The following is a 23,292-nucleotide window of genomic DNA, read 5'->3' as shown; positions in this document are numbered from 1 at the left end:
TTTTTACCCATCTTGGTAATAAAGTTGCACCTGAAAACCCAAGATGTTTTAAAAGTTTTCTTCTATAATCAAAGTACAAGTTTTCTTCTATAATCAAAGTGAAGAAAGTTTAATAATGTAGTTTATTTTGATCTAGTCCACCCCAGGTTAAAATAAATCTGTGAAACAATCCACAGCTGCATGAGGGGCAGAAGCAACACTATTACTGATGAGTGTAACAGAGAGATCAACGGATCAATGTCAGAATGGCACAATGTTTCAAGAAGGATTCCACAGGGGTCTGTTTTGGGTTCCATACTAGTTAATTTTGTTTCATTAGTGATTTGGATGCAGGAGGAGAGAGCTTGCTGATCTTGTTTGCAGGAAAAACAACACTGGCTTGCAAACACTTTGGATGATGGGATTAGAATTCTAAAGGAACTTAGTAGTAAATAGAAGAATTGGACACTGGACAACAGAATGAAATTCAAAGACAGATGATAAGAGGTGTTATACCTAGGGAAGAAAAGCCAAATGTAAATACAGGACAGGAGATAATTGGCTACACAGTAGCATGGCTGAGAAGAATATGAGGATTTGGTGGATCACTGACTCAACTTGAGGGAGAAAAAACTGGCCATTAAAAAATTAGTAAATACAGTATAATCTTTGTTATCCAGCATCCCCAGGGTAAGGGGACTGTTGGTTACGTAAAAATTCCAGTTATCTGAAATAACCTGGCAGCATTTTGCAGATAATGCAGAGTTGGCGGAAGATGGTGGCTGCACTCGGAGCAGCCAGTGCAGGGTGGTGGGCAGCAGCAGTGGAATGCAAGCCCCCCTCCCCACGTCCAGCCAGCTGGCTGAAAATTCCGATTAATAGAGTCTCTGGTTACTTAAACACCAGAAAACAAAGATTTTACTGTATAATCTTGGGCTGTATTAACAGTACAGAAGATGCAGATGGTAATAATACCACTCTACTAAGCACTAGTTAGGCCTCAGATGAAGTATTGTGTGGAGTTCTGAATTCTGCAGTGCAAGAATGTGGAAAAAGTAGAGAATCCAAAAGGTGAGGCACAGAGATGATAAAGAGGTTGAAATGCAAGCTGTACAAGGAAAAGTTGAGAGGACTAAATATATTTAGTTTGATGAAAATATGATTGTGGGTGGGAGGAGAACATGACAGGCTGCAAATCAAGAAAAATGTGAGACTAACTGCTGAGAGCAGGACACAAAGCAATGGGATTAAACTGCAGCAAAGCAGATTTAGGTTAAATCTCCGGAAAATAATTTTTTACTGTTACAACAGTAGGACAGTGAAACAAGGTGCACAGGAAAGTTGTGGAATCCCCTTCACTGACAGCTTTCAGGGTAAGTATCTGTCTGGAATAGTACTGGAATACCACATCCTACATATGTGCGCAGTGGATTGGACTAGATGAACAACTCCACTCTAGTCTATGCCTTGGTTGTTCCTAAGCATGGAAGTAGTTATTCATTACTAACCTCCTCATCTATTTTTTCTTCCTCTGCATCAGTACGACGTTCCTTAAGAAACCTCTGTGTTTTCTCTAACTGAAATTTCACCAATTCTTCTATAGCATCTTTCTCTTCTTTGTCCACAAACTCTTGTACTGCTTCTCCCATTCCTCTTTCAGTCAAAAGTGAAAGTTGCACTTTCTTTGAGGAAGTAAAAAGAAAAAAAAAAATGCATGGGTGAAAAGTACAGCATCTTTCCCTCAAACACACCTGAAAGAGCAAAAACTATTACGTGGCCAAATTATTCCTCAGAAGAGCAATATGCCAAAATAAATATTTTAAATGCAAAGAATGAAGGTTAACATCTCATGTATTTATTCTTGGTCAGAGAATTACAGATACCCAAAATGACAATGCTAATCCCAGTGTACGTCTTTAGGAACCAAGAAGCAGCAAAATTGTTTACATTTAATTTTTGTACCTGTGACAGTCTTCATCAAATTTCAAGAAAGCCACGTTAGTCTAAAGTCAGGCAGGAGTAAGTAAGTCACAGCACTGGATAAAGTAGGCTGTAGTCTACATGTTTATGGCTCTTTGAATAAGTTAGTTTCTACGGTACTGACACTAAAGACTAAACACTCCTACACTGCACTCACCATCTTATGGGCAAAACTCACATGCATATTTACTACAAAGGAGTACTTTCAACATGCAAAATTAGACCTACGAAAATCATCCAATAACAAAGCGTCAGCATTTCAGATCTCACAAGTTTCTTATTCAATGTGCTTGTATTCTAGATCTGAAAAGAGTTGCTTTACTCTAACTAGGAAAATCATTTTTCTTTTGGTTGTGATACAGTTATACATTAGCTTCAGGGCACCCAGTTAATTTAGTTTAATATATGTGCATTACAAACACATGAAGTAGATACTGCTGTAGAAACTCATTTTAGGTGCCTCAGGCTTAGAAAAAGAGAAAAGAAGTAGAAAACTACCTTCAGTGAACTCTATTAGATTCTATAAAACATTTTCTCCTCACAGACATATAGCCTTTTAAACACACTCAGTTTATTGAATAGATTCTTCCTAGACTCGGACAATAAAATTGCAAGAGGAAAACCGAATGGTCATTTTTAAAAAAAAAAAATATCTCTTTGGTGAAATTATGTTATTTCCATCATTAAATGCATATTAAACCCTATTGCAGTGATGATTTAATTTCTTAGCATAATGCAATTATTTACATACTCCCATATTAAAAAGCAAGCAGATACATTTATGGGTTACAGGCAAAGGATATGCATGAATCACTAACGGAACAATGTTTTCAGTATATCAAAAACTTAAGATTTCACAGATGAAACCTACAACTTAAAAAACAAAGAAACTGAGATACCTTCTCTGCTGTCTGGAAGTACTGCTTTACAAGATCCTCTACTCTCAGAGTTGTCCCTTCAGGGGCAGGTCTGCTAAGAAGCTTCCCAAAATTAATCTCATTTTCTAGAAAAGAGAAACATTAAAACAAGCATCCATCTTGTCACCTTCACCCAATATCAAATTAACTGATAATGACATCACTTTTATCAAATGCTGACCGTGTCTGATGAAGTGAGCTCTGTGATTAAGTGACTATATAAAGGTGCATCTCTAACAAGCTTTCTGGAACACTTCATCCCAGACACATTAGGAAAAGGTCTTACCATAGCTACTCCCTGGACATTCAGATATATTACTAAGCTGTATATCCATGTTATAAAATAATGCAACATTCCTTCAGCAAGCAACCCCAGGCTATTCTTCAAACACTTTTCCTACTTCATGTTATCCATTTTATTGCACTCTAGTAGCAGCCAGCTGTCCTTCAGGCAAGCCTCAACACTAGATAAAGCTCTTGAAGGAGAAGGCCTCCCAACAACCCTCAGCACCAGCTGACATGCTGCTCTTCCACAGAGAATGCTAGAAAACTCTACCAGCAGCAGACTCAGTACCTGTAGCATCATCCAAACAGATCTTGGTTATAAATGTAAAGTCTCTGACCTCATGCTGTATTTAAGTATAGAGTGAATTAGCCATATTAGTCACTTAAGTGCTGAAAGAAAGAAGTGTTATGCAAAGAAGTCCAAGACACACAAGTGGGACATCATCCTGTCATTTTTTATATGTTGTTCGTCCTTCACAGGCAAAGACAACTGCATCCAGCGGGGGCAGGGAAGGAGAGAGAAAAGAAGTGGGAAAGGAGCAGGGAGGGAGAAAAGAGGAAAAAAAAAGAGAAAAAATGGAAAAAGGAGAAAAGAGAGGAAAGAGAAAGGAGGCAGGTGGAGGCTAGGTCACGTGAGTATGTAGGCGATTTATAAACCCAATCTTTGCCTTGAACAATCTGCTGCAGCAGGGGCATGAAAGTGATGAGGACTCAGTATGAAAGGTTTTCATTTTCCTGGCCAAGCGTTTCCTCATTGCTTCCACCATGTGTTGCTGTTTGAAGGCCAGTGCTCTGTTCTGGATTGATGACCTCCAGGATGGACAGTCATAAGTGATTTGCTCCTATGACTCTGGGTTGATGCCAAAACTCATTAGGGACACCTTTAGGGTGTCTTTGTACCACTTCTTTGGTGCGCTGTGAGAGTGTACTCCATTTGACAGTTCATTGTAGAAGATTTTCTTCGGCAGGTGAGTGTTGGGCATTCTTGAAAGATGGTCAGCCCATCTTAGCTGCACCAGTTTCAGTGGCATGTGAATACCCCTACTTTTATATAGCCCTACTTTGAAAGTGAACATATCAAGCAAGCAAGTAAACCCCAAATGATCAGAGCTATAGTAGTGATTTTGTAATTTGAAAGTACCAATAAGTTAAATGTTTATAAATGCACGATGTAATCAGTTAAAAAATAACTGAGAAAACAGCAATCGGATTTTAAATTAGGTAACAGGCTCTTTAAGTGTGGCTACCAAATCATAAAATCACACATTTTCACAAGTTCATGCAAATAACATTACAAGCAAACCTGCAAACAGGTTAAAAGTATTGGTAAAACACTTATGTACTATATTAGTGGCCTTTTAAATCAGTACAGCTCGCTCTTACACAAATTGAATCTTCATTAGTGATTGTTACAGATTTATTATTAAGCAACATTGTTAACAGCTATTAACTAAATAAATACTACAAATTCTAGGCACAATGGAAACACTACTATGTTATTTAACTACTGTTTAACATGTAATGGCTTTAAACAGAAGACATCTGGCATAAGATATTCTCGTACTAGATCAAGGCACTTCCATATCTAGACTTCTGTTCTTACAAAATCTAAAAACAAGGTATGCCACCTGCATAAGCCTGGTATTTTAGGAAACTTTTAAAATGATCAGTTCTAAAGACATACCAAAGGAAATTTCACAATTCTTTCACTCCACCTTTCAGACGAACATGTCCTAAAAATGAGTGTGGACCAGAGATGGCAAATTTGCTGAAATACTAAAGACTAAGTGCAAAAGGAAAAAACCCTGGGTCATGCCTAGTTCACTCTCCCTTTCAGCTTCCACCCTTTGCCACTGTGGGTCCATCTACACATGTAGGTAAAAGGTACAATGGGATCTAATACATGATCCACACAATCATGCTTCCTGCTGTGTCACGTGCATGGCAGAAGGCACAACTATGGGATTGTGCATTAGATCCCATTGCATCTTACTGCCCATGCAGGGGACAATCCCTGCATCACAATACCAGACTGCCCCTGCAATAGCTCCTCCAGCTGTGAGTCCCACAGCTGACAAGGCTCAGCTGGGCTCACAGCTGAGGCAACCTTACCTGCACTGCCCCTACTGCAGGGCTCCCTGGCTGCAGAGCTTGCAGCAGGAAGAATGCTGGCACCACTGAGAGTCAATACTGCCCCCACTGCAAGCCCCAGAGCCGACAGAGCTCACAGGGAGGGGCAGCATCCTTCCTGCAGTGGAGAACACTGCCACCACTGTGAGCCTTGTCAGTTGTGAGGCTAGCACTGGGTGTGCATCTTTGTGGTTGGGAGCCCCTCAATTGGTGCAGAGCACTCTACAGGGGAGCATTTGGCCACTCATTCAATTAATGGCATGATCAGAACAAGCTAAAAAGTTATTACACATTTTTTGTGAAATAATTTTGTAGCTTATTGCTTATTTTATCATACCGTTAATTGGTTGAACAAGTAGCTGGGTCACAATTTAAGGCATAGTTACCTAGTTAAAAGGGGGCCTGTGTGATACAGGATACTGGGCAAGATGGACTTACAGTCTGACCCAGTAAATGGCAGTTCCTATGTTCTTAAATCCCCAGTCAGGGAGGACACTTGCAAGGCCAGATCTTTGACACCTGTGATACAGGGACTTCACAAGGTCACCTAATCCTGCTCAATCATCCCTGACTAAACCATCCCAGCCAAATGTTTGTCTAACGTACTTTTGAAAGTTTCCAAGGATGGAGATTCCACAGCTTCTCTATGTAGCTTGTTCCATTGCTTGACCACCCTCAGTCAGGAAGTTCCTCCTACTCTCCAACCTAAAATTTTCCCTGCTGCAACTTTAGGCTGTTGCTCCTAGTCTTGGCCCTTATAGCCACAGGAAAAAGCTTATCCCCGTCCCCTCCATAATCGTTCTCCAGGTACCTGAAGACTGTTATCAAATCCCCTTCTCCTCAGTCTTCTCTTTACTAGTAATGAAAGAAAGAGGGAAGGGGATTTGAGGGGGAAGGGGGCACAAAAATAGCAGCAACTGTGCTGCCAGCCTGGCTGCTGCACCACCGGCAGCACAGCCACTGATGATATCCTATGTGCCACTTCTACCAAGAGCACTCGAGCATCCAGTTATGCCTCTGTGTTTCACAAATCTTTTTAAGCAAATGCACGCACCTAAAAAAAGGAAAGAGTCCTCATATTTCTCATGAAACATGGATTCAAAGGAGGTTAGGTAACAGACATTTCCTAAGTCCACTAGAGCTCAGTAGTTGTGAAATGAGGTAGAAAACTTTGCAAAATGGTAAAAAGGTTAACATGCACACAGCACTTTTCACATTCTCTACAGATGCTGACAAACCGTTACCTTTTAAAATTTTGATATTCAACTGCTATGCAAAGCAACACAGTAGACATGCAGTGCAGAAGGAGTCCTTTCAATACCAAGACTTTTAAAGAAACAAAAAGCCACCCATAAACCCAAATCTTTCTGCAATATTCTAAAGATTAGTTGGGACACCTTGCACATTTGTTAACTGCTTGCCAACATTTTATAAATACTGTTATGAAGATAAAATATAAAGTAACAAGGAAAATTAGCTCACAGCATTATGTTTTCTATTTACCATTTTTCTCTTTTTGCTCACGATGTCTGAAAAAATGAACAATGTCTTTTGGGTTAGCTACCCTATCCATGAATTTCTGGCTGAAACGATGAACATTAAATGGTTCAAAACCTCCTGTGTAGTCAACCTTAAAAAAAAAAGAGGGGGGATGGGAAGAGAAAGAATGCATTAAGGTATGAAATCTGAAGACAGCAGTGTGAAAACTAAGGAATTAATGTATGCCAAGATACATATATTTCCTTTCAAAAAATAATTAAAAACATGAATAAGTTAGTCTGTTGTTAAATGCTGTGCATGTGCAACACACCTCATCATAGTACCCCATGTCTGGCTGCAGAGGTAGCTTGCTCATCTCTGGAGAGAGCAGCATCTTTCAGTAATCCATAAAGTTCTGAAATCCATAAACCATATAAAGCAGTAGCAGTGATATGTACAGAAAGAAATTCCATCCAATCATTCTCTACTACAAGAATTCCAGTCTGAATGCAGGATTTAATTTTTAAATTACATATGAGCAAATAACAACACACACCTTTTTTTTTTTAAACAAAGTTTCAAAATACACAACAAAGTAACTGGAGTTTTAGAATAAAACAACTGAGCCTTACTCGTAATCTTATGAGGGGCTTTTCTGGCTGACGTGGACTTCCTAGACGTTCCCTTTCTGACTTGTCCAGCATTGCATCAACCTAAAAAAGCACAAATTGAAAGGTCTTACTATAAAATTAGTCTTTAATTCCAATTATTTGCTCTTGTTGTAGCTACCCAGAGGTTTTAAGGTACCGTTTAAAACTAACCCAGTTAGAAAAAATATGGCCATTTAAATAGAGAGTCAAACTCTACTCTCTGATGTGCATAAAGACAGGGTAAAATCTGGCCAAAAATGCATGTAAACTGAAAAGCTCCTCTCACATAAGATTGATAACAACACCAGCACTAAAATGAGCTAGGGTATGTGTATGTTTTAATATCTTATATGGTTCAATATGCTTATCAGATAATCATAATACTTCATGACTGACTACTCTAAGCACAGCCAGTGAAGCCCTATACAGAGGCAGAGACCAGTAGTGGAGAACTTTATTCTGTCATCCGGTGTGCAAGCAGCAGACAGAAGGAGAAGCAAGATGCGCCCCCGGGTCAAGTGAACTGATATCATAAAAGGAAATTACCTTTTCCATACAAAATGCTTGTATTTTTTCAGTTACTTTAGGATCATCTGGGTTAAAAATGTCTGGATGATTGGCAAGGACAATATCTTCTATATAGAAACATCGTACTGTCTCAAGAGGAATCTTCTGCATGTTCATTCTCTTTCCTTTAATGTGCAGCAAACCAATGTGCCTATAATGAAATGAATAAGTTAGTATAAAAGGGACACAGAAGAGTCACAGAATCCATAATTTTCTAAATGACTTAATTTTAGAAAATTAATCAACCTCACCGAATATCATTCAGCAGTCACAGTGTTCTCAAAACTCTACCCAAGACACCGCCCTCACTAAGTTTGAATTCACGTGGCCAGATTGTGCTTCGCTCTTCCACAAGAATGCAAAACTGCACATGCTGGAGTGATATGAGAGGTGTTCTGCTTAACACAGTTTGGGAGTATGGTAAACTCAAGCACTGCTCTTGACTCATTCCATATGTCACACCCAGGAACACAGCTGCAAATGGTTAGTCAGCCAATTAGGCTGAGTCAAAGTTAGGGATGTGAAAAGTTAAACAATTAATCAATTAGTCCAGTGAGTGAGGTGGAGTGTGGCACAGCCTGGTAGAGAAGGGGAGGAAGAAAAGCTATGCAGTGCCCCAGCAGGAACAGGAAAGCAGAAGGCAACAGAGGGAGGAAGGGAAAGGGAGGAGCAAGGGGGATTAGTACCTACAGCCTGAGGTTAAAGAGGAAAACAGTGAAGGGCCTAATGCATCAATTAACCAGTTAGCTTCTCCTTCACAGGTGCTTCTTGCCTCCCAGCAGGGGATTCATGTGTTGTCTGGCTGGGCTTGCTACCACCTCTTTCCCATCCTGTCAAAGGGCTGAGAGATTTTTTAACAATATTTACATCCCTAGTCAAAGTTGGATGGACATAATGCTAGCCACATGACTCCTTTGTTTGCTGGTGGATACAGAACCAAGCAGTTTTTAACCATATTAGCCCTATGGACAGTTAGACTCTGGGAAGCCTTTTGCTGACTTTTCCAGCATGCAAGAAAAATAGAAAAGAGAAAAAAATTAAACAGAAAAATCAAAACATACTTTTTCACAGCTTCCCCTGGTGATAGAGAAGTAACTACTGAACTTCCTGGCTGTGATACATAGAAAAGTTGCTGTTCATTTCTGGTGGGTGCTATTTTACACTCATGTTCATGACCCCAAATAACAAGGTCAATAAAATCATCTAAAAACTGTTCTGGAATGTAATTCGTGGCTCCATGTTTACTCCTGTTCAAAAGAAAAAGAAAGAATTAAAACAAGCATTGTTTTAAAGGAAAAAAAAGTTGTGAATTTAAAGATACTTCAGTTAATGTTTATTTTGTATTTTACAATATTTATTCCCTCCATAGATATGATATATTCATTAAATGTTATGACAAATACTGCTTTTATTGTTTTTTAAAAAGTTATTTTTCTGTGTTTAAAAGAAAGTAGTTGGGAAAAACCCACAAAATTAATGACCTTGGAAATATAATCTCTCTCCTAAAACTTTTAGTAAAATGCATTCCCTTTTTCTGTTCCTCCTCCTGGGTATTTGGACTTTTTCTGTTTCAATTGTTTTATCTGTTTCTCATTCTTCTTTCATGCAGACTTTTCAATCTTTCATAAATTTCATTTTGCTTTTAAACTTCTTTGAAATTTCTCTACTTCCCTCACTTTAAGGGAATTCCCCCCTAAACCCCAATTACTAAAAGGCACTGACAAGTAAGTAACCCAATTCAGCAAAAATGTTTTTACTAAAGATGCCTGGAAAATTGTGCTTTCTGTGCAATATTCATAGACTTCTGCCTCCTCATTTCCCTAGCAAAACACTGCAGGCAGGAACAGCACAGGCAGGTCCAATTCCCTGCAGTAGATAGGTTTTTATAACAAAACATGCAAAGAAAAGCATGGGAACTTCTAAACTCACCTTCACAGTCAAATAAGTTGAGAAACTGGAACATTAAAATCAGCAGCTGAGTTATTCCACCTTTAGTATACAACCTTATATCTAGACTTGTGTGTATTACGCATGCATACTGGGGGTGTGCAAAATGGGCTGTGTTCAATTCAGATTCAGTCCGAATCAGAGACAGTGATTTGATTCGTTGATTTGGATCACTGTCCTGATTCGATCTGGCTGAATCCGAATCTGAAGAGTCTATGCCAATTTGAAGAATCAGCAATTTGGTCACAGACACAGCTTTAAATGTTTTTTCTACATACCTCGAGGTACCAGGCGTGGCTCGTGAATGCTGCAATGGTGGGGCAGACAGAGCATCCCACAGGAGCATGGGGACCCCCCACAAGCTCAGCGGCGGAACCTCCCTCCCTCCCCCGCTTGGCAATCAGCCAAGGGAGGGACCCCAGGTGCCCTCCCACCACCTCCGCATTGATAAGCCACCTAGTACCCATAGGTATGTAAAAAACCTTTCAAGCTCTGTCTACAGCCGAATCATCGAATTTCTTCAAATCCATTTGGAGGGTTCGGATTCAATTCAGAGAGATTAATGGCTCTCCCAATTCGATTCGGAGATTTGGCCGCTGAATCAAATCAGCAACAGAAGCTTCTCACAGCCCTAATGCATATTAAAATAGGACAAAACAGAAATTCAACAGCTGTTTTTATGGCAGGCAATTTTATTCTAACTGTAAAAAGCTACTAATAGGGTTGTGCTCTTTTCACTGTTTTAATTCAGTGACTGACTTCTCACTTATGTTTTTGCTCCTTTACACCTTTCTATCCAACTGGTCTAGCTGCAGAAATCACCACAACATTAAGCAAGTTTTGCTTCTCTCTATACTGTCACTTCCTTGCATAGTATTCCTGAATAGCTTTTTTAATGTTTTGTTGCATTAACTGTATATTTACATACCAAAATCAAACTCCAGTCAATTGGATTACCTGTTTTGATGAATCACGAACAAATTAAACCAGCTATCTTCATCTTCTTTTGGCCTCAGCATAGTTACTTGCTTACTAACAAACATACGATACAACCTCTCATCTGGAATAGCCCCTGGAATGGATGGAGCAAAACGTTAATCTGTTACCCAGTATGCCAAGGGCGATATCCACAAAGGTATATAGGTGTGTAACTTATCATTGAGACCAATGGTAAATTATTAGTGTCAACAGGGTTTAGATCCCTTAACTACTTTAGGAAAATTAACATTATTGGCAATCAGCTCTTTTTGGCCAGTGTAGCTCATAATGTCACTGATAAATGTTGCGTGCATGTGCACAGGTGCAGCATGCACACGGACAGGAATGTAACCAGGCAGCTTGAAGAGCAGCATCCTGTCAGTAAGTCTATGGGGAGATGCAAATCGAGACCCCCCCACAATGAAGGAGGGAGTGAAGCAGGGGCAAGGGCAGAGGCAGGTGCTGCCCAGCAAGGGAAACCCTGGGGCCAGACAACCCTGGGGCTGGGAGCAGGACAGAGCTATGAGCGGCTCCCCCAGAGGAGGCATGGGTGGCATATGCTCCTCCCCCAGTTTTGTACATGGGGCAACTGTAGGCTGCTTGCTGCGGGCTCAGGGCCAAAGGCTGCGCTGGGGCTGTGCTCAGGGCAGGTGACGGCGCTGAAAGGGGTGGCTACAGGGAATTTTAGGTGGCTATAGCTCACCCTGCAGCCACCCCTCCCAGCACTGCCACTGCCTGCCCCAGGCACAGGCCCAAACCAGCCCCCCCACTGCTGGGAAAAGGCCGGTGCAACCTCTGGCTCCAAGCGCACAGCGAGCAGTCTGCCCTCGCCTCACACACAAGTCCAAAGAGGGCCCATGCCCCTCTTGCCTCCGCCAGGGATGCATGCAGTGGCAGGGAGCCACTCCACTCCCCAGACAAGCCGCCTGTAGCTCCATCCCACTCCCAGCCCAACTCGCATTCACCACCCTGACTGGGCAGCACCCACCCCTCCCCCACTCCCTCCCTCACCACTGAAGACCTTGATGTGCATTCCCATGGCCCTTCCCCCTCCCCCCCACAACTTATCGGCCAGATGCTGCTCTCCATGTTGCTGTACTGCATTCCTGTAAAATCAGCTATCAGATCAGCATCAGCTGATATGGCTGGTTAATACATCGGCTGTTGGTATCGGCCAAGAAAATCATTATCAGTGCACTCCTAACAGAAACCCAGGCTAACCCACCTAGATGTTGGCCCCTATGCTTTTGGCAACCTAGTGGGCACCTATGCTTTCTGCCAGAAACCAACTTGGGTCACTCAGAGGTCAAGAACTGCACAGCCTGAGGAGGGTTCAAATCCACATCTTTCATCTCCCAAGAAAGTATCCTAACCACTAGACTTGGGACTAGGCTGAGCTGAGGACACGATAAGCAAAAGAGAGAACAAGGAAGAGGGAGCTTAAATTTATAAGCCATGTGAGGAGGTTACTCTGCTAATGAGGAGGGAAGAAGTGGAGAGGGAAGGGGAAAACCTAGATTCTTGTCCAGCTCCTGGTATCGTTTATGAATTTAGCATGAAATAGTATTTGGATAAGATGCCTAAGCAAACAAAAAGATAAGTCTGTGTGCTGAGAGGTTTTGTATTTGCCAACAAAAACAAAGTGATGTACAAGAGAACACAAATAATAAGGAAGCAGAGGATGAAAGGGGTTTCATTCAGGAGCAAGGGACGAGAATGTGTAATAAGCAAATATATCATAGGAAATACCGCAACAAACATGATATCCCAAAGGCATAGCAATAGAAGATGGCATTGTTAAGAAATCAATTCTAAGGTGAACAGGGCTCAGAGGATGATGTAATTCTACGCAGAACAGACATGATTAAGGGCTTTATAAACCAATATGGCCAACTAAAGAAAAGAAAATTTTCTTTTCACAGGTACTCAGTTGGAATAGTGTGAGAAGCATGAAAATGGCAGTGAGCAGACATGCGAATTCTGTACAACCTGTTTCTTGGACGCTTGCCTTCCGTTGGTGAGTGAATTACAAAAATGGATTCTTAGAGCTCACAGGGCACACATGGCCTATTGTTGCAAGGTCATGGCAGAAAAGCACAACTTATACACACCACATTTCCAGTGTACAGTATGTACCTGGCTCACTGGCTTTAAATTAAACCAGAATAAGAATCTCAGTAGGAATGGACGTGTTGGTACTGCACTAAAAAAACTGTACTAAAAAACAGGGGCCTACACGTGCCTCAGAAATATGCAGGAGGATTAACCAAAGTCTGGCAAATAGGAAGCTTACCTAATCCATACAGAGCAATTTTTGTGCTGCCTTTGCGAAGTAAAAGGGGACTAATATCTATCTTCTCTACAGACACCGAACGTCCAAAATGATTCAGCAATCCTGCACAGCTTAAAATATCCAGTGCACACAGTGCATCTGCCTACACATATAATAAAGAACAGAAAGTTAATCAATTTGCCTTCACACAAACAGTAATAATCTCTCAAATATCATAAAAGAAAATCTGAACAGAATCCAACTTGGTTAAATGGTAACTCATGGAAAGCAGTCAAAGTTATTTTTGCTCTTATTAAAAAGGTTCATCTTTGTTGTACAACATAAGCAAAATCCTGCTATTATACATTATGTAAAATGCAAAATTAAAATCTATAAGAAAAATAATTTAAAGAATAGGTGCCTAATTATTAGCAACAATTGGGAGGGGTTTAAACTAAAAATATTTTGTTATTTTGTAAAAATAATCCAATTAAAATTTAGTAAAAAATACAACCAAAGTACATCAGGCTAGAATACAGCTAATACATAGACAAAAAGGAGTCACATTACAAGTCAGGATACTGAATCTTTTGCCTTATGAGGAAAAAAAAGTTAGCTTCTACACCTAAATTTAATATTCTTTGAATATCTGTTACTTCTCTCCATCAATAGTGCCTTTATCTCAACTATAAAGTTGGATCCTAGAATAAATTAAAAGATCATAATGGTTTCTTATGGTCCATTTTCAAAGTGGATGTGGTCTGAGCGTGACATGAGCAAAGCAGAGGACTGTGGGGGAAAAGTGATTAAAAAAGAAAACAAAGAAAGAAAGAAAGAGGACTGAAATGATTCAAATGCTTATAATGAAAAAGGGAAAAGAATATTTCTCAACACTGTAATTTCTTTATCATTAAGATAATTACCCCGGTGGGATCATCATGATTACCATGGATACTAAAAACGGGAATAGAAATGTTGAGATTCCCATCCTGGTAGTTCACCCATGGAAACCTAAATAAAAGGAGGGGAAAAAAATGACTTAAAATGTCTTTGCAAGTTCTCTCTATACAAAAAAAAAAAAAAAGCATAAAAAAGTATTACTATTGTGAGACGATTACCCTAAATTAGTGGGAATGGGGAGGGGGGGGCAGAGATAAATAAATAAATCAGCAGAACTGTGAAATAGATTATTTCACATTTTCCAAATAAATAATCTATTGGTTGGCCACTATGCTAGGATTTGTTTTCAAGTCCCTGCTTTGCCACAGATTTTCTGTGCAACACTGAAGTAACTTAGGGCTCGATTCACAGTAGACACTAAAAACAAACAAGTTACTGCAACATAAAAATGGCAGGGATTTCCCATGCATCTGCTATTCCACAGCTTATCTTAGTTTAACAATTTGTAAATCCTGAGCTTCGCAAAGATTAAATTTTGGTGCCCTGCCACTGGGCGCATCCACACATGCAGGCATGTGAGCTTGCAGCAGCTCAAATAGGAGCAGCACAAATTTGTGCAAGAGATGTTCGCCTCAGCACACATGCCTGAACATTTACTTTGGCGTAGGGCAAATTGTGCCACTGGGGGCAAAGTGACCCTGCCCAGCTCCCCCCACATCTTCAGGAAGGAGGAGCTAGGGCCTGGGGCCAGCACCTGTGCTGGCCCCAGCAGTATAAAAACCTGCCCTGACAAGCAGCTCAGGACTATTTGCCCTCAGGAGCTTGAGGCCCAGCCACTTGGGAGCTGAGGATACCAGCCCCTTGTGCCAGCTGGACTGCTGAAGCATCCTTAACCTGGAGTGGCCCCTGCACCCTCTACCTACTGCAGCAATCTGGCAGTCGGGGCTGCTGCCTAGCTGTAACCTGCTGCCACCTGCGACAACAGCCACCCCTTTGCACCTGTGGCCCCGAGGCTGCACGCCTGCCAGATCTGGATGGGGACTGCAAGGCCTCCTAGGCTGTGGTATGAGAACTGCAACAGAGCCTCCTGCACCTCTGAGCCAGCTGCCAGTGGGCCATGGCTGCACAACTGGCCATCAGACAGCATTACTGTCATGTCTTCTGGTGCTCCCGCTGTGCCATCTGAGCAGCTATCGCCCAGAAGATCTGCTTCTTATGGTGGCCCGCTTTGAACTGTCAGAGCGTACCCTCTTGGTCCCAAATAGCCAGGAGGCCGACCACCTCTGTCTGCCCTCCAGCTGGCCCCCCAGTACCATCCCTGGAAAGGCTCACCTGCCCAGGTCTTGCCACTTGTCTCACCAACAGAGATCCTGGTGTTCCCCATTTAAAAATTACAAGTTCTCCAATAAGAAACCCAAATTATCTAAATTCAAATACCCCAAATTCATGTCCTTTCACTATTAAAGTTAAATGCCACTATATACAGAGAGAATGGTTGGACAATGTTTTATTGATATATTTACAAGTTTAAAGCAATTTGGAAGCCTACCAGTGCCTCTATCATACTAATAAATTGGGTTCTAAATACCTATACACTTTGGCATTTACTTTGTGGGGGTGGGGAAGGAACGGGGGCTTGTCATAGAAAAAATTAAGCTGCCCCTACCCCCTTCACTCACCAGGGTGTATGGCACTGAGCAGCACTGACATGCCAGTGCCTTGCCCCCCACTCTCAACCCACAGCCTCTATCACCCCCCCATCCCCTCACTCCTGACCCACAGCCCCTGCCTTCCCCCACTAGCTCCCTCCCAGCCACAGCTCTGCCCAGCACCAGGACATGAATCCAGCTGCAGCTGTCCCACCCACTGCATTGTGGCTCTGAGCAGCACCATCCCTTGCCGTTCTTCTCCCTGACCCATGTAGCTCCTGGGAAGCCCTCGACTGGGGATCAGGGACTGAGATGGGCCCTTTCTTCCCAGGCCAGACCCCCTTGCACTGGCTGCTCTAGGAGGGTGGGGGTCTATGTGTGGCTTTGGAGACCTCTCCTACCTGGGGCGCTCCCCCCACTCCCAACTCTCTCTGACACACCCCTGCTCCTACCTCCACCCCTCCCCCCAGCCCATCATGCCCCCCAGGCTGGAGCTGCATGTCCTAGCACTGGTGTGGGCGGAGGCAGGGCTGCAGTTGCCCCTGCAGCCACAGCTCCTGCCAGCAGGTTCCCATGTGGCTGGCCGGGCATGCAAAGTGTAAGATTTGTAGGGGTAGATATGGTTCAGGGGGGAGGGTGTGCGTGGGGTTTGTGGGTGGCTGTAGGATTTGTGGAGGTGAAATTTGAAGGGGGAGGGTGGTTTGGGGCGGGGGGGCTATGTGTGGGGGGAGGGGGACTGCTCAGGAGGGGTAGGTCCCCCGGTTCCAGCAGGACATGCCACCCCCAACTCGCTCCCCCACAAGGACGCCATGCACCATCAGGCCAGGCTGGACCAGTTGCATGGAGGCAGGACCTGGCACAGCCCAGTGCATGGTCCCTGCATGCAATGCCAAGACCCAGGGTGACAGCCTGAGTGGCACAGTGCGTCCCAAAGTGCAGTAATTAGTACGCTTCAGCAGACTTGATTAATGCATCGAAACAGCCTCGCTGCTCATGAATAGGTACCCAAAGGGCCTATAGAACAGGATTTGCAGAAGACATGATGGGCACTGTCTAACCTAACCAGTAGGAAATGCTGAGGAGAAAGGCAGGGCTCTGGAATTAGTCTAGACTGGAAAAAAACACAATTATCTGATTTTCACTATGCATTATGCTTAAAAATTACAACAGCCACGCACAAACACACACACATAATCATACTTTGGTCATGGTAGATCATAAGATTATTTAAAGAAACTAAAGTTCTCAGAGAGAGAACTCAATCCTACAAGCTGCTCCACAAAAGTAAACCTCTGAGATGGCAGGAAGACCCAGAGATTTCAGTTTCAGTTGGTAGGGTTGGAAGGGACCTAAGCAGATCACCAAGTCTGACGCTCTGCCATGGGCAGGAAAGAATGCTGGGGGTCAAATGACCCCGGCTCAGTAATTATCTAGCCTCCTTTTGAAGCCCCACAGGGTAGGAGCAAGCACCACTTCCCTTGGAAATTGGTTCCAGATCCTAGCCGTCCTGACTGTGAAGTAGTGCCTCCTGATGTCTAGCCTGAACCTACTCTCAGTCAACTTATAGCCGTTACTCCTTGTTACTCCCAGTAGTGCTCAGGGAAGCAGGGACTCTCCCACTGCCTGCTGGTCCCCCTTGGCCAGTTTATATAGCCACCAGATCCCCTCTCAGCCTTCTCTTGTAAAGGTTGAACAGGTTCAGGTTCCATAGCCTCCCCTCATAAGGCTTGCCTTGCTGCCCCCAATCATGAGAGCGGCCCTCCTCTGGACCCTCTCCATGCTGTCCACATCCCTCCTGAAGTGCAGCACCCAGAACTGGACACAGTACTCCAACTGCGGCCTGACAAATGTTGCATAGAGGGGGAGGATCACCTCCTTGCACCTGCTCATGATGCATCTATGGATGCATGACAAAGTGCGGTTGGCCTTACTGACCGCGTCCTCACATTGGTGGCCCATGTTCATGTTGGAATAGATAATGACTCCAAGATCCTTTTCTGCCTCTGCACTGATGAGAAGGGAGTTTCCCAGCCTGTAGGTATGCTGCTGGTTCTTCCTCCGCAGGTGCAATACCTTGCATTTGTCACCGTTGAAATCCATCCTGTTCTCATCCGCCAACCCCTGGAACCTGTCCAAATCTAGTTGCAGCCTGTCCCTCTCCTCTACCATGCCCAGTTCTCCCCACATCTCAGCGTCAACTGCAAATTTGAACAAGGTATTTTTCACACCCTCATCCAAGTTGCTGATGAAGATGTTGAACAGTGCGGGCCCATGGACCGAGCCCTGGGGAACCACTGTCCACGTCCCTCCAGGTTGAAAATGACCCATACACCACCACTCTCTCAGTGCAGCCCTCCAGCCAATTTGTGACCCATCTGACTGTGAAGGCATCAACACCACAGTTGCCTAATTTTTTACTTAGGATGGAGTGAGAGACGGTGTCAAAGGCCTTCCAAGTCCAGAAAGACTACATCCACCACGACACCTGTGTCCAAGGATTTTGTGACCTGGTTGTAAAAGGCCACCAGGTTGGTCTGACAGGACCTGCCTCTAATGAACCCAGGTTGGTTGCCCCTTTCCCTTGCTCGTCCCTTGCAGGTGTGCTCCTGCATAATTCTCTCAAAGAGCTTCCCCAGGACCAAGGTAAGACTAAAAAGCCTATAGTTTCCTGGTTCCTCCCTTTTTGAAAATAGGAGAGTCCATCCACAAAGCAGCTTGTGGAATCAAAGTTCACAATAACAAATTAGTTAATTGAAAAAACAGTTATTTCAAAATTTGTAGTAAATATACTTACTTGCTAAAACTGAAATTGACTGACTGGTCACTCACAATTTCAAACTGCACAGGACGATCTCCCATACAGTATTTTCTTAATATCTCAAAGGTAGTATGTAGTGTTTTTCTTGAGGGTTTGTTTTCATGAAAGAGATCCCCACCTAATAAAATAAAGTCCACCTGTACAAGTACCAAAATTTGGGTTATATTCAAATGGTATTTTATAAAATCTTAATACTAATTCCCCAAGTGGTCTTGTAAAATTACTAGTTTTACAAAGAAGTGCATGCATGGAGTTTATCTAGGATTCTATATAAATGCCTTATGTATAAATTATAAAAACCAGTAAGCCTCAAATGTCTATGCTTACACTTTGCAATTTAAAAATTATTCTCCATAACAATATAAAAGTTCTATTTAAGGGGAAAAATGAAAATTACAAAAGGGTACACCAGTTAAAACAAACTAATAAGATGCCAACTAGCTTTTACAAGAATAACACACTAAAATTTTTAACTGAATTAAAGTATTTTACAAAGAAAAGTCCAGAATTTTTACTGTAGCTAAATCATAAACATTTAATTTGCACACATTTAATAGGGATGCCGAAGAACTTTGAGTTAGATAAACATTCATTCAACAAAACCATCTTTACCAGGATGACAAAGAATCCATTTAAATATTTGGGAAACAAGACTCCTAAAAATAGAGATAACATTTTCAAAAGTGCCTAAGGGTATGGACATATGAACAACTTACCATAAAAGCAGTGGTTCTCAAACTTTTTTGACTCAGTGCATCCCTCCATAACTAGGGGTGCACCGATAAAAAAATTCTCTCAGCCAATACAGATAGCCAATCCGATAACTGATATTTAGTAATAATGCAAGGCATTTTAAACTACTAACACAAACCCTTTTTTTGGCATGCTTCAGCAGCCTCTTGTATCACATGTATCAGCATCCTGGTGCTTAAAAATGGGGGCAGGGGTGCTTGAACTAAAGCTTGTTGAATGAGCTTTAGTTCAAGTACTGCCACCACCATTTTTAAGTGTGAGAGTGATGATATATGACACGCTGTGGCACTTAAATTGGAGCAGCTCTCACAGTTGCTCTAATTAAAGCGCCACTCCTCCCATCCCCAAAACACATGTAAAACTGCCAAGGGTCAACTGCTTGAGCCTGCCCAGCAGGGCTGAGAAGGGAAGCTGTGAGCCTTCCCAGCTGCACACAACTGGGTAGTCTCTGGGCCAGGCTCTCTGGTCTCCTCCCTCTGCCCATGTCAGGGCCACGGGACTATTCCAGGCCTGAAGAAACTGGGCCATTCCTCCCCCACAGTTGGGCCCCAGGTCCCCGGTGCTGGACTCCAGAAGGAAGGGTCCACTCCCCTCCTGGTGCTACTACTGCCAGGGCAGAGCAAGCTTCCGTGCCCCATGGAGGAGGCTGAATGGACCCGGCCCCAGGAAGAGCAGGACCTGGTAGGGCTGAGAGTAGGATGACACATGCCTGCCTCTGCTCCCCACCTCCCCTCACCCTCCTGCCACAGCTGGAGCAAAGCCGAATAGGGTAAGGGTGGATGTGGGCCATCTGTCTGCTGTGGGCTCAGGGCTCTCTGCCCTGCTGCCTTTGCCCCAGGAACCACACATGGGCCACATCCCTTGCCTGCCTGGCAGCAGCAAGCACAATTCATTGCCCCTACTGCTGCCAAGTGGGTGAGGGGCACATAGCCAGTGCAGGCCTCCCGAGGGAAAGGCAGCAGGGTGGAAAGCCCCAAGTCCACAGTGGGCAACTGGTATCCACCCTGGGCACAAATATGGAGGGGGCACATGCCCCCCACCATGCCTCCCCTGGGAAGGTACACACAGCAGTGGGGAACTGTCCCCTTTTATGCCCTCCTAAACAAGCTGCCCATGGCACTGTCCTATTCCCTGCCTTGGCCCAGGTTCCCATGCACTGCCCTGGGTAGGCAGCATCCCCAGACCAGCCCCACTCACTCCTTCATTCTGGAGACCTCGATCTGCCCAGCTACACCTTTCCGCCTCTACAGACTTACCTGCAGGGAGCTGCAGTCCACACTGCCCGGCTGTATTCCTGGCCACGTGCATGTGTGCAGCCACACACATGTACATGGGCCCCCTGTGTCCCGCTCTCAGCGGCCCCAAGCAGGACCCCTTGCAAGCTAAAAGGCTGCCCACCTGCAAGGGGAAACCTGCTGTTTCTGGAGGAAACCCAGGCATCAGTTTTCGGCTTGACATAAGGAAAAATTTCTTTACTGCCTGAGCCCCCAAGGCCTGGAACGGACTCCCTCCAGAGTTCATGCAAGCAACTACTCTGGACTCTTTTAAGAAAGATTTGGATGCCTATCTTGCTGGGATCCTTTGACACTACCTGACTTCCTGCTTGACATTAGGGGGCTGGACTCGATAATCTTCCAAGGTCCCTTCGAGCCCTAATGTCTATGAAACCTATGAAACATGGACAATTCCACACAGCAGCTGACATGCAGTAACACCCAACAGCTCTTTATCCTCTAACAGGTTGCTCACAAGTCCATATCTTAAGCAACTGGGAAACCCAAGTTGTATTTTTAATGGCACTTAAAGTCAACGTAGCACTTAAATCCCATTTACTTCACCACTACAATTAACTCTAACAACCTTCAATTATGGTATAAGGAACACTTTGTAATATTTTCTGAAAAACATCCAAGGTCTAAATCTCAGTGCTTTATTTTTAACATGGCAATAAGACCACTTACTTCATTTTCTTGAGCATGTCTCAAAATTTCATCAAAAGTTACAAACGTATCATTTCCACGAACTGGATCCTTCTCCAGGTATCCAAGGTGAATGTCAGTAGCCACCAGGATTTTAAAAGTATTTTCATCATCCCTGAATGAAACAGAAAATTATTACAATTATTTTATTTTTATATATTTTAGGAAAAAAATACTAAGTAGTCATTTATGATTACTGTGGTAAAAAAATTGGTTAACAGCTTTATTATGAGACGTATACACTTTCCTTCCCAACAAAGAAGGTGTTTGACACTGAAAAATGCAAGGTTCTCCACCTTGGGAGGAAAAACCTGCAGCATCCTTATAGGCTCGGCAGTGCTACGCTGGCTAGCACTACGGAAGAAAGAGACTTGGGGGGTCATCATTGACCACAAGATGAACATGCGCCTGCAATGTGATGCTGCGGCTAATAGATCGACCAAAATGCTGGCTTGCATCCATAGATACTTCTCAAGCAAATCCCAGGACGTCATTCTCCCCTTGTACTCAGCCTTGGTGAGGCTGCAGCTGGAGTACTATGTCCAGTTTTGGGCTCCACAATTCAAAAAGGATATGGAGAAGCTTGAGAGAGTCCAGAGAAGAGCCACGCACATGATCAGAAGTCAGGAAAACAGACCTTACAAGGACAGGCTGAGAGCCATGGGGCTCTTTAGCCTGGAAAAGCACAGGTTCAAAGGGTGATCTGATGGCCTCCTGGTTTATCAGGGGTGATCACCAGTTCCTGGGGGAACGTTTGTTCACCAGAGCACCCCAAGGGATGACGAGGTCGAACGGTCAGAAACTACTGCGAGACCGTTTCAGGCTGGACAAAAGGAAGAATTTCTTTACTGTCTGAGCCCCCAAGGTCTGGAATAGCCTGCTATTGGAGGTGGTTCAAGCACCTACACTGAACACCTTCAAGAGCAAATTGGATGCTTATTTTGCTGGGATCCTATGACCCCAGCTGACTTCCTGCCCTTTGGGTGGGGGGCTGGACTCGATGATCTCCCGAGGTCCCTTCCAGCCCTAACGTCTATGAAAGGCAAGGGGCAGCTTGCAGGAGAGCAAAATATCTTCTATAAAACAAACAAACAAACAAACAAACCACAGGGAACAAAAAGAAGATTAACTCAGTAAGTTACAAAAGCCAATAAAGTATTAAAATAACCTACCGAGCAGTGGCTCTCATTCATTTTAGACTCTGCACACTCTTCCAAAACTTTGGGGAACTGAGCAGCACCCCGTTTCCAAAACTAACTCGTTTACTGCAGTGCACCTCCTGGCGCAGGGCTGAGCGTTGCTGAGTGCAGAGGGGGCTGAGGAGGAGGAGCCGGGGGGACACAAATATGTGCTGACGTCCTCGACCAGGGACGGGGCAGTCAGGGGGAGGAAGGAGGAGCAAGCGGGCAGAGATGCACCTACGCTTACCTCTTTGCACCCTGCAAAGGACGTCAGAGCAGCGCAGAGTTCAGAAACACCGCTAGCGTCCTAACACCTCCTAAATAGCCCACCTCAACCTTGCCTGATAAATCCCTGCCCCTCCCCCACGCCGCCCGCCCCCCGCGGCGCGGGCGCCCCCCGGGAACTCACTGTGCAGTGCCGGGCCCCATGTCGAGAGGGGTGGCGGGACGAAGGAGGCGCGGCCGGGGACGAGCGGGAGCGGACACGGACGCTGAAGTTGAGGCGGAGGCAGACAGGCCTTGTGCCGAGCGCTCGCCCCGCCCCGCTCAGGCGGCGCCTAGCGCAGGGGCTCTAGGCCCAGCCGCACCTCCGGTTCCCATAGCAACGCGGAGGCGCGCGCATCCTCTCGCGAGAACGGCCCCGACCCAAATCCCGCGCTCACCATCCGCCCGTGAAGCCGAGGGATGGGGGTAGTGAGCGTCGGCCGGAAGTGTTCCTGTTCCAGGTGGTTTCCGGAGGGGGGTGGTGCTGGCTCCGCCCCGTGGCCTGGAGACGCGGGTGGGCACGAGGCGGGCAGGGCTCGCCCTGCGGACGCCGGGGAGGGGAGG

The 23,292-nt window shown here is 44.2% G+C and overlaps 2 protein-coding genes across 4 annotated transcripts in view; one reads left to right on the top strand and one right to left on the bottom strand.

The window, feature by feature from the left end:
- The window catches only part of MRE11 (MRE11 homolog, double strand break repair nuclease), a 37,959-nt gene extending 14,980 nt beyond the window's left edge, over positions 1-22,979 (bottom strand). Inside the window, exons 1-12 of the mRNA XM_019530321.1 lie at positions 22,874-22,979; positions 21,266-21,398; positions 18,528-18,688; positions 14,108-14,195; positions 13,206-13,347; positions 10,892-11,006; positions 9,049-9,234; positions 7,967-8,138; positions 7,403-7,483; positions 6,795-6,921; positions 2,859-2,962; positions 1,488-1,661 (exon numbers count right to left, since the gene is read on the bottom strand). Of these exons, the coding sequence (XP_019385866.1) occupies positions 1,488-1,661; positions 2,859-2,962; positions 6,795-6,921; positions 7,403-7,483; positions 7,967-8,138; positions 9,049-9,234; positions 10,892-11,006; positions 13,206-13,347; positions 14,108-14,195; positions 18,528-18,688; positions 21,266-21,398; positions 22,874-22,893 (1,503 nt within the window). The 5' untranslated portion in view covers positions 22,894-22,979. The remainder of the gene's footprint in view (positions 1-1,487; positions 1,662-2,858; positions 2,963-6,794; positions 6,922-7,402; positions 7,484-7,966; positions 8,139-9,048; positions 9,235-10,891; positions 11,007-13,205; positions 13,348-14,107; positions 14,196-18,527; positions 18,689-21,265; positions 21,399-22,873) is intronic.
- A 147-nt stretch (positions 22,980-23,126) lies between these two features.
- Positions 23,127-23,292, top strand: part of ANKRD49 (ankyrin repeat domain 49) — a 3,173-nt gene continuing 3,007 nt past the window's right edge. Inside the window, exon 1 of one of the 3 annotated variants that reach the window (XM_019530325.1) lies at positions 23,127-23,189. The gene's annotated coding sequence lies outside the window, so the exon portion shown is untranslated. Of the gene's footprint in view, positions 23,243-23,292 lie in introns of all 3 variants that reach the window. The other 2 variants (XM_019530324.1, XM_019530323.1) reach the window with 2 other exon arrangements.

This window comes from Crocodylus porosus, unplaced genomic scaffold (assembly GCF_001723895.1).
Source record: "Crocodylus porosus isolate Cpor-Errol unplaced genomic scaffold, CroPor_comp1, whole genome shotgun sequence".
NCBI classification, from domain to species: Eukaryota; Metazoa; Chordata; order Crocodylia; family Crocodylidae; genus Crocodylus; species Crocodylus porosus.
The sequence above is the reverse complement of the archived record's forward strand: the minus strand, read 5'-3'. Positions and strand labels throughout refer to the sequence as shown.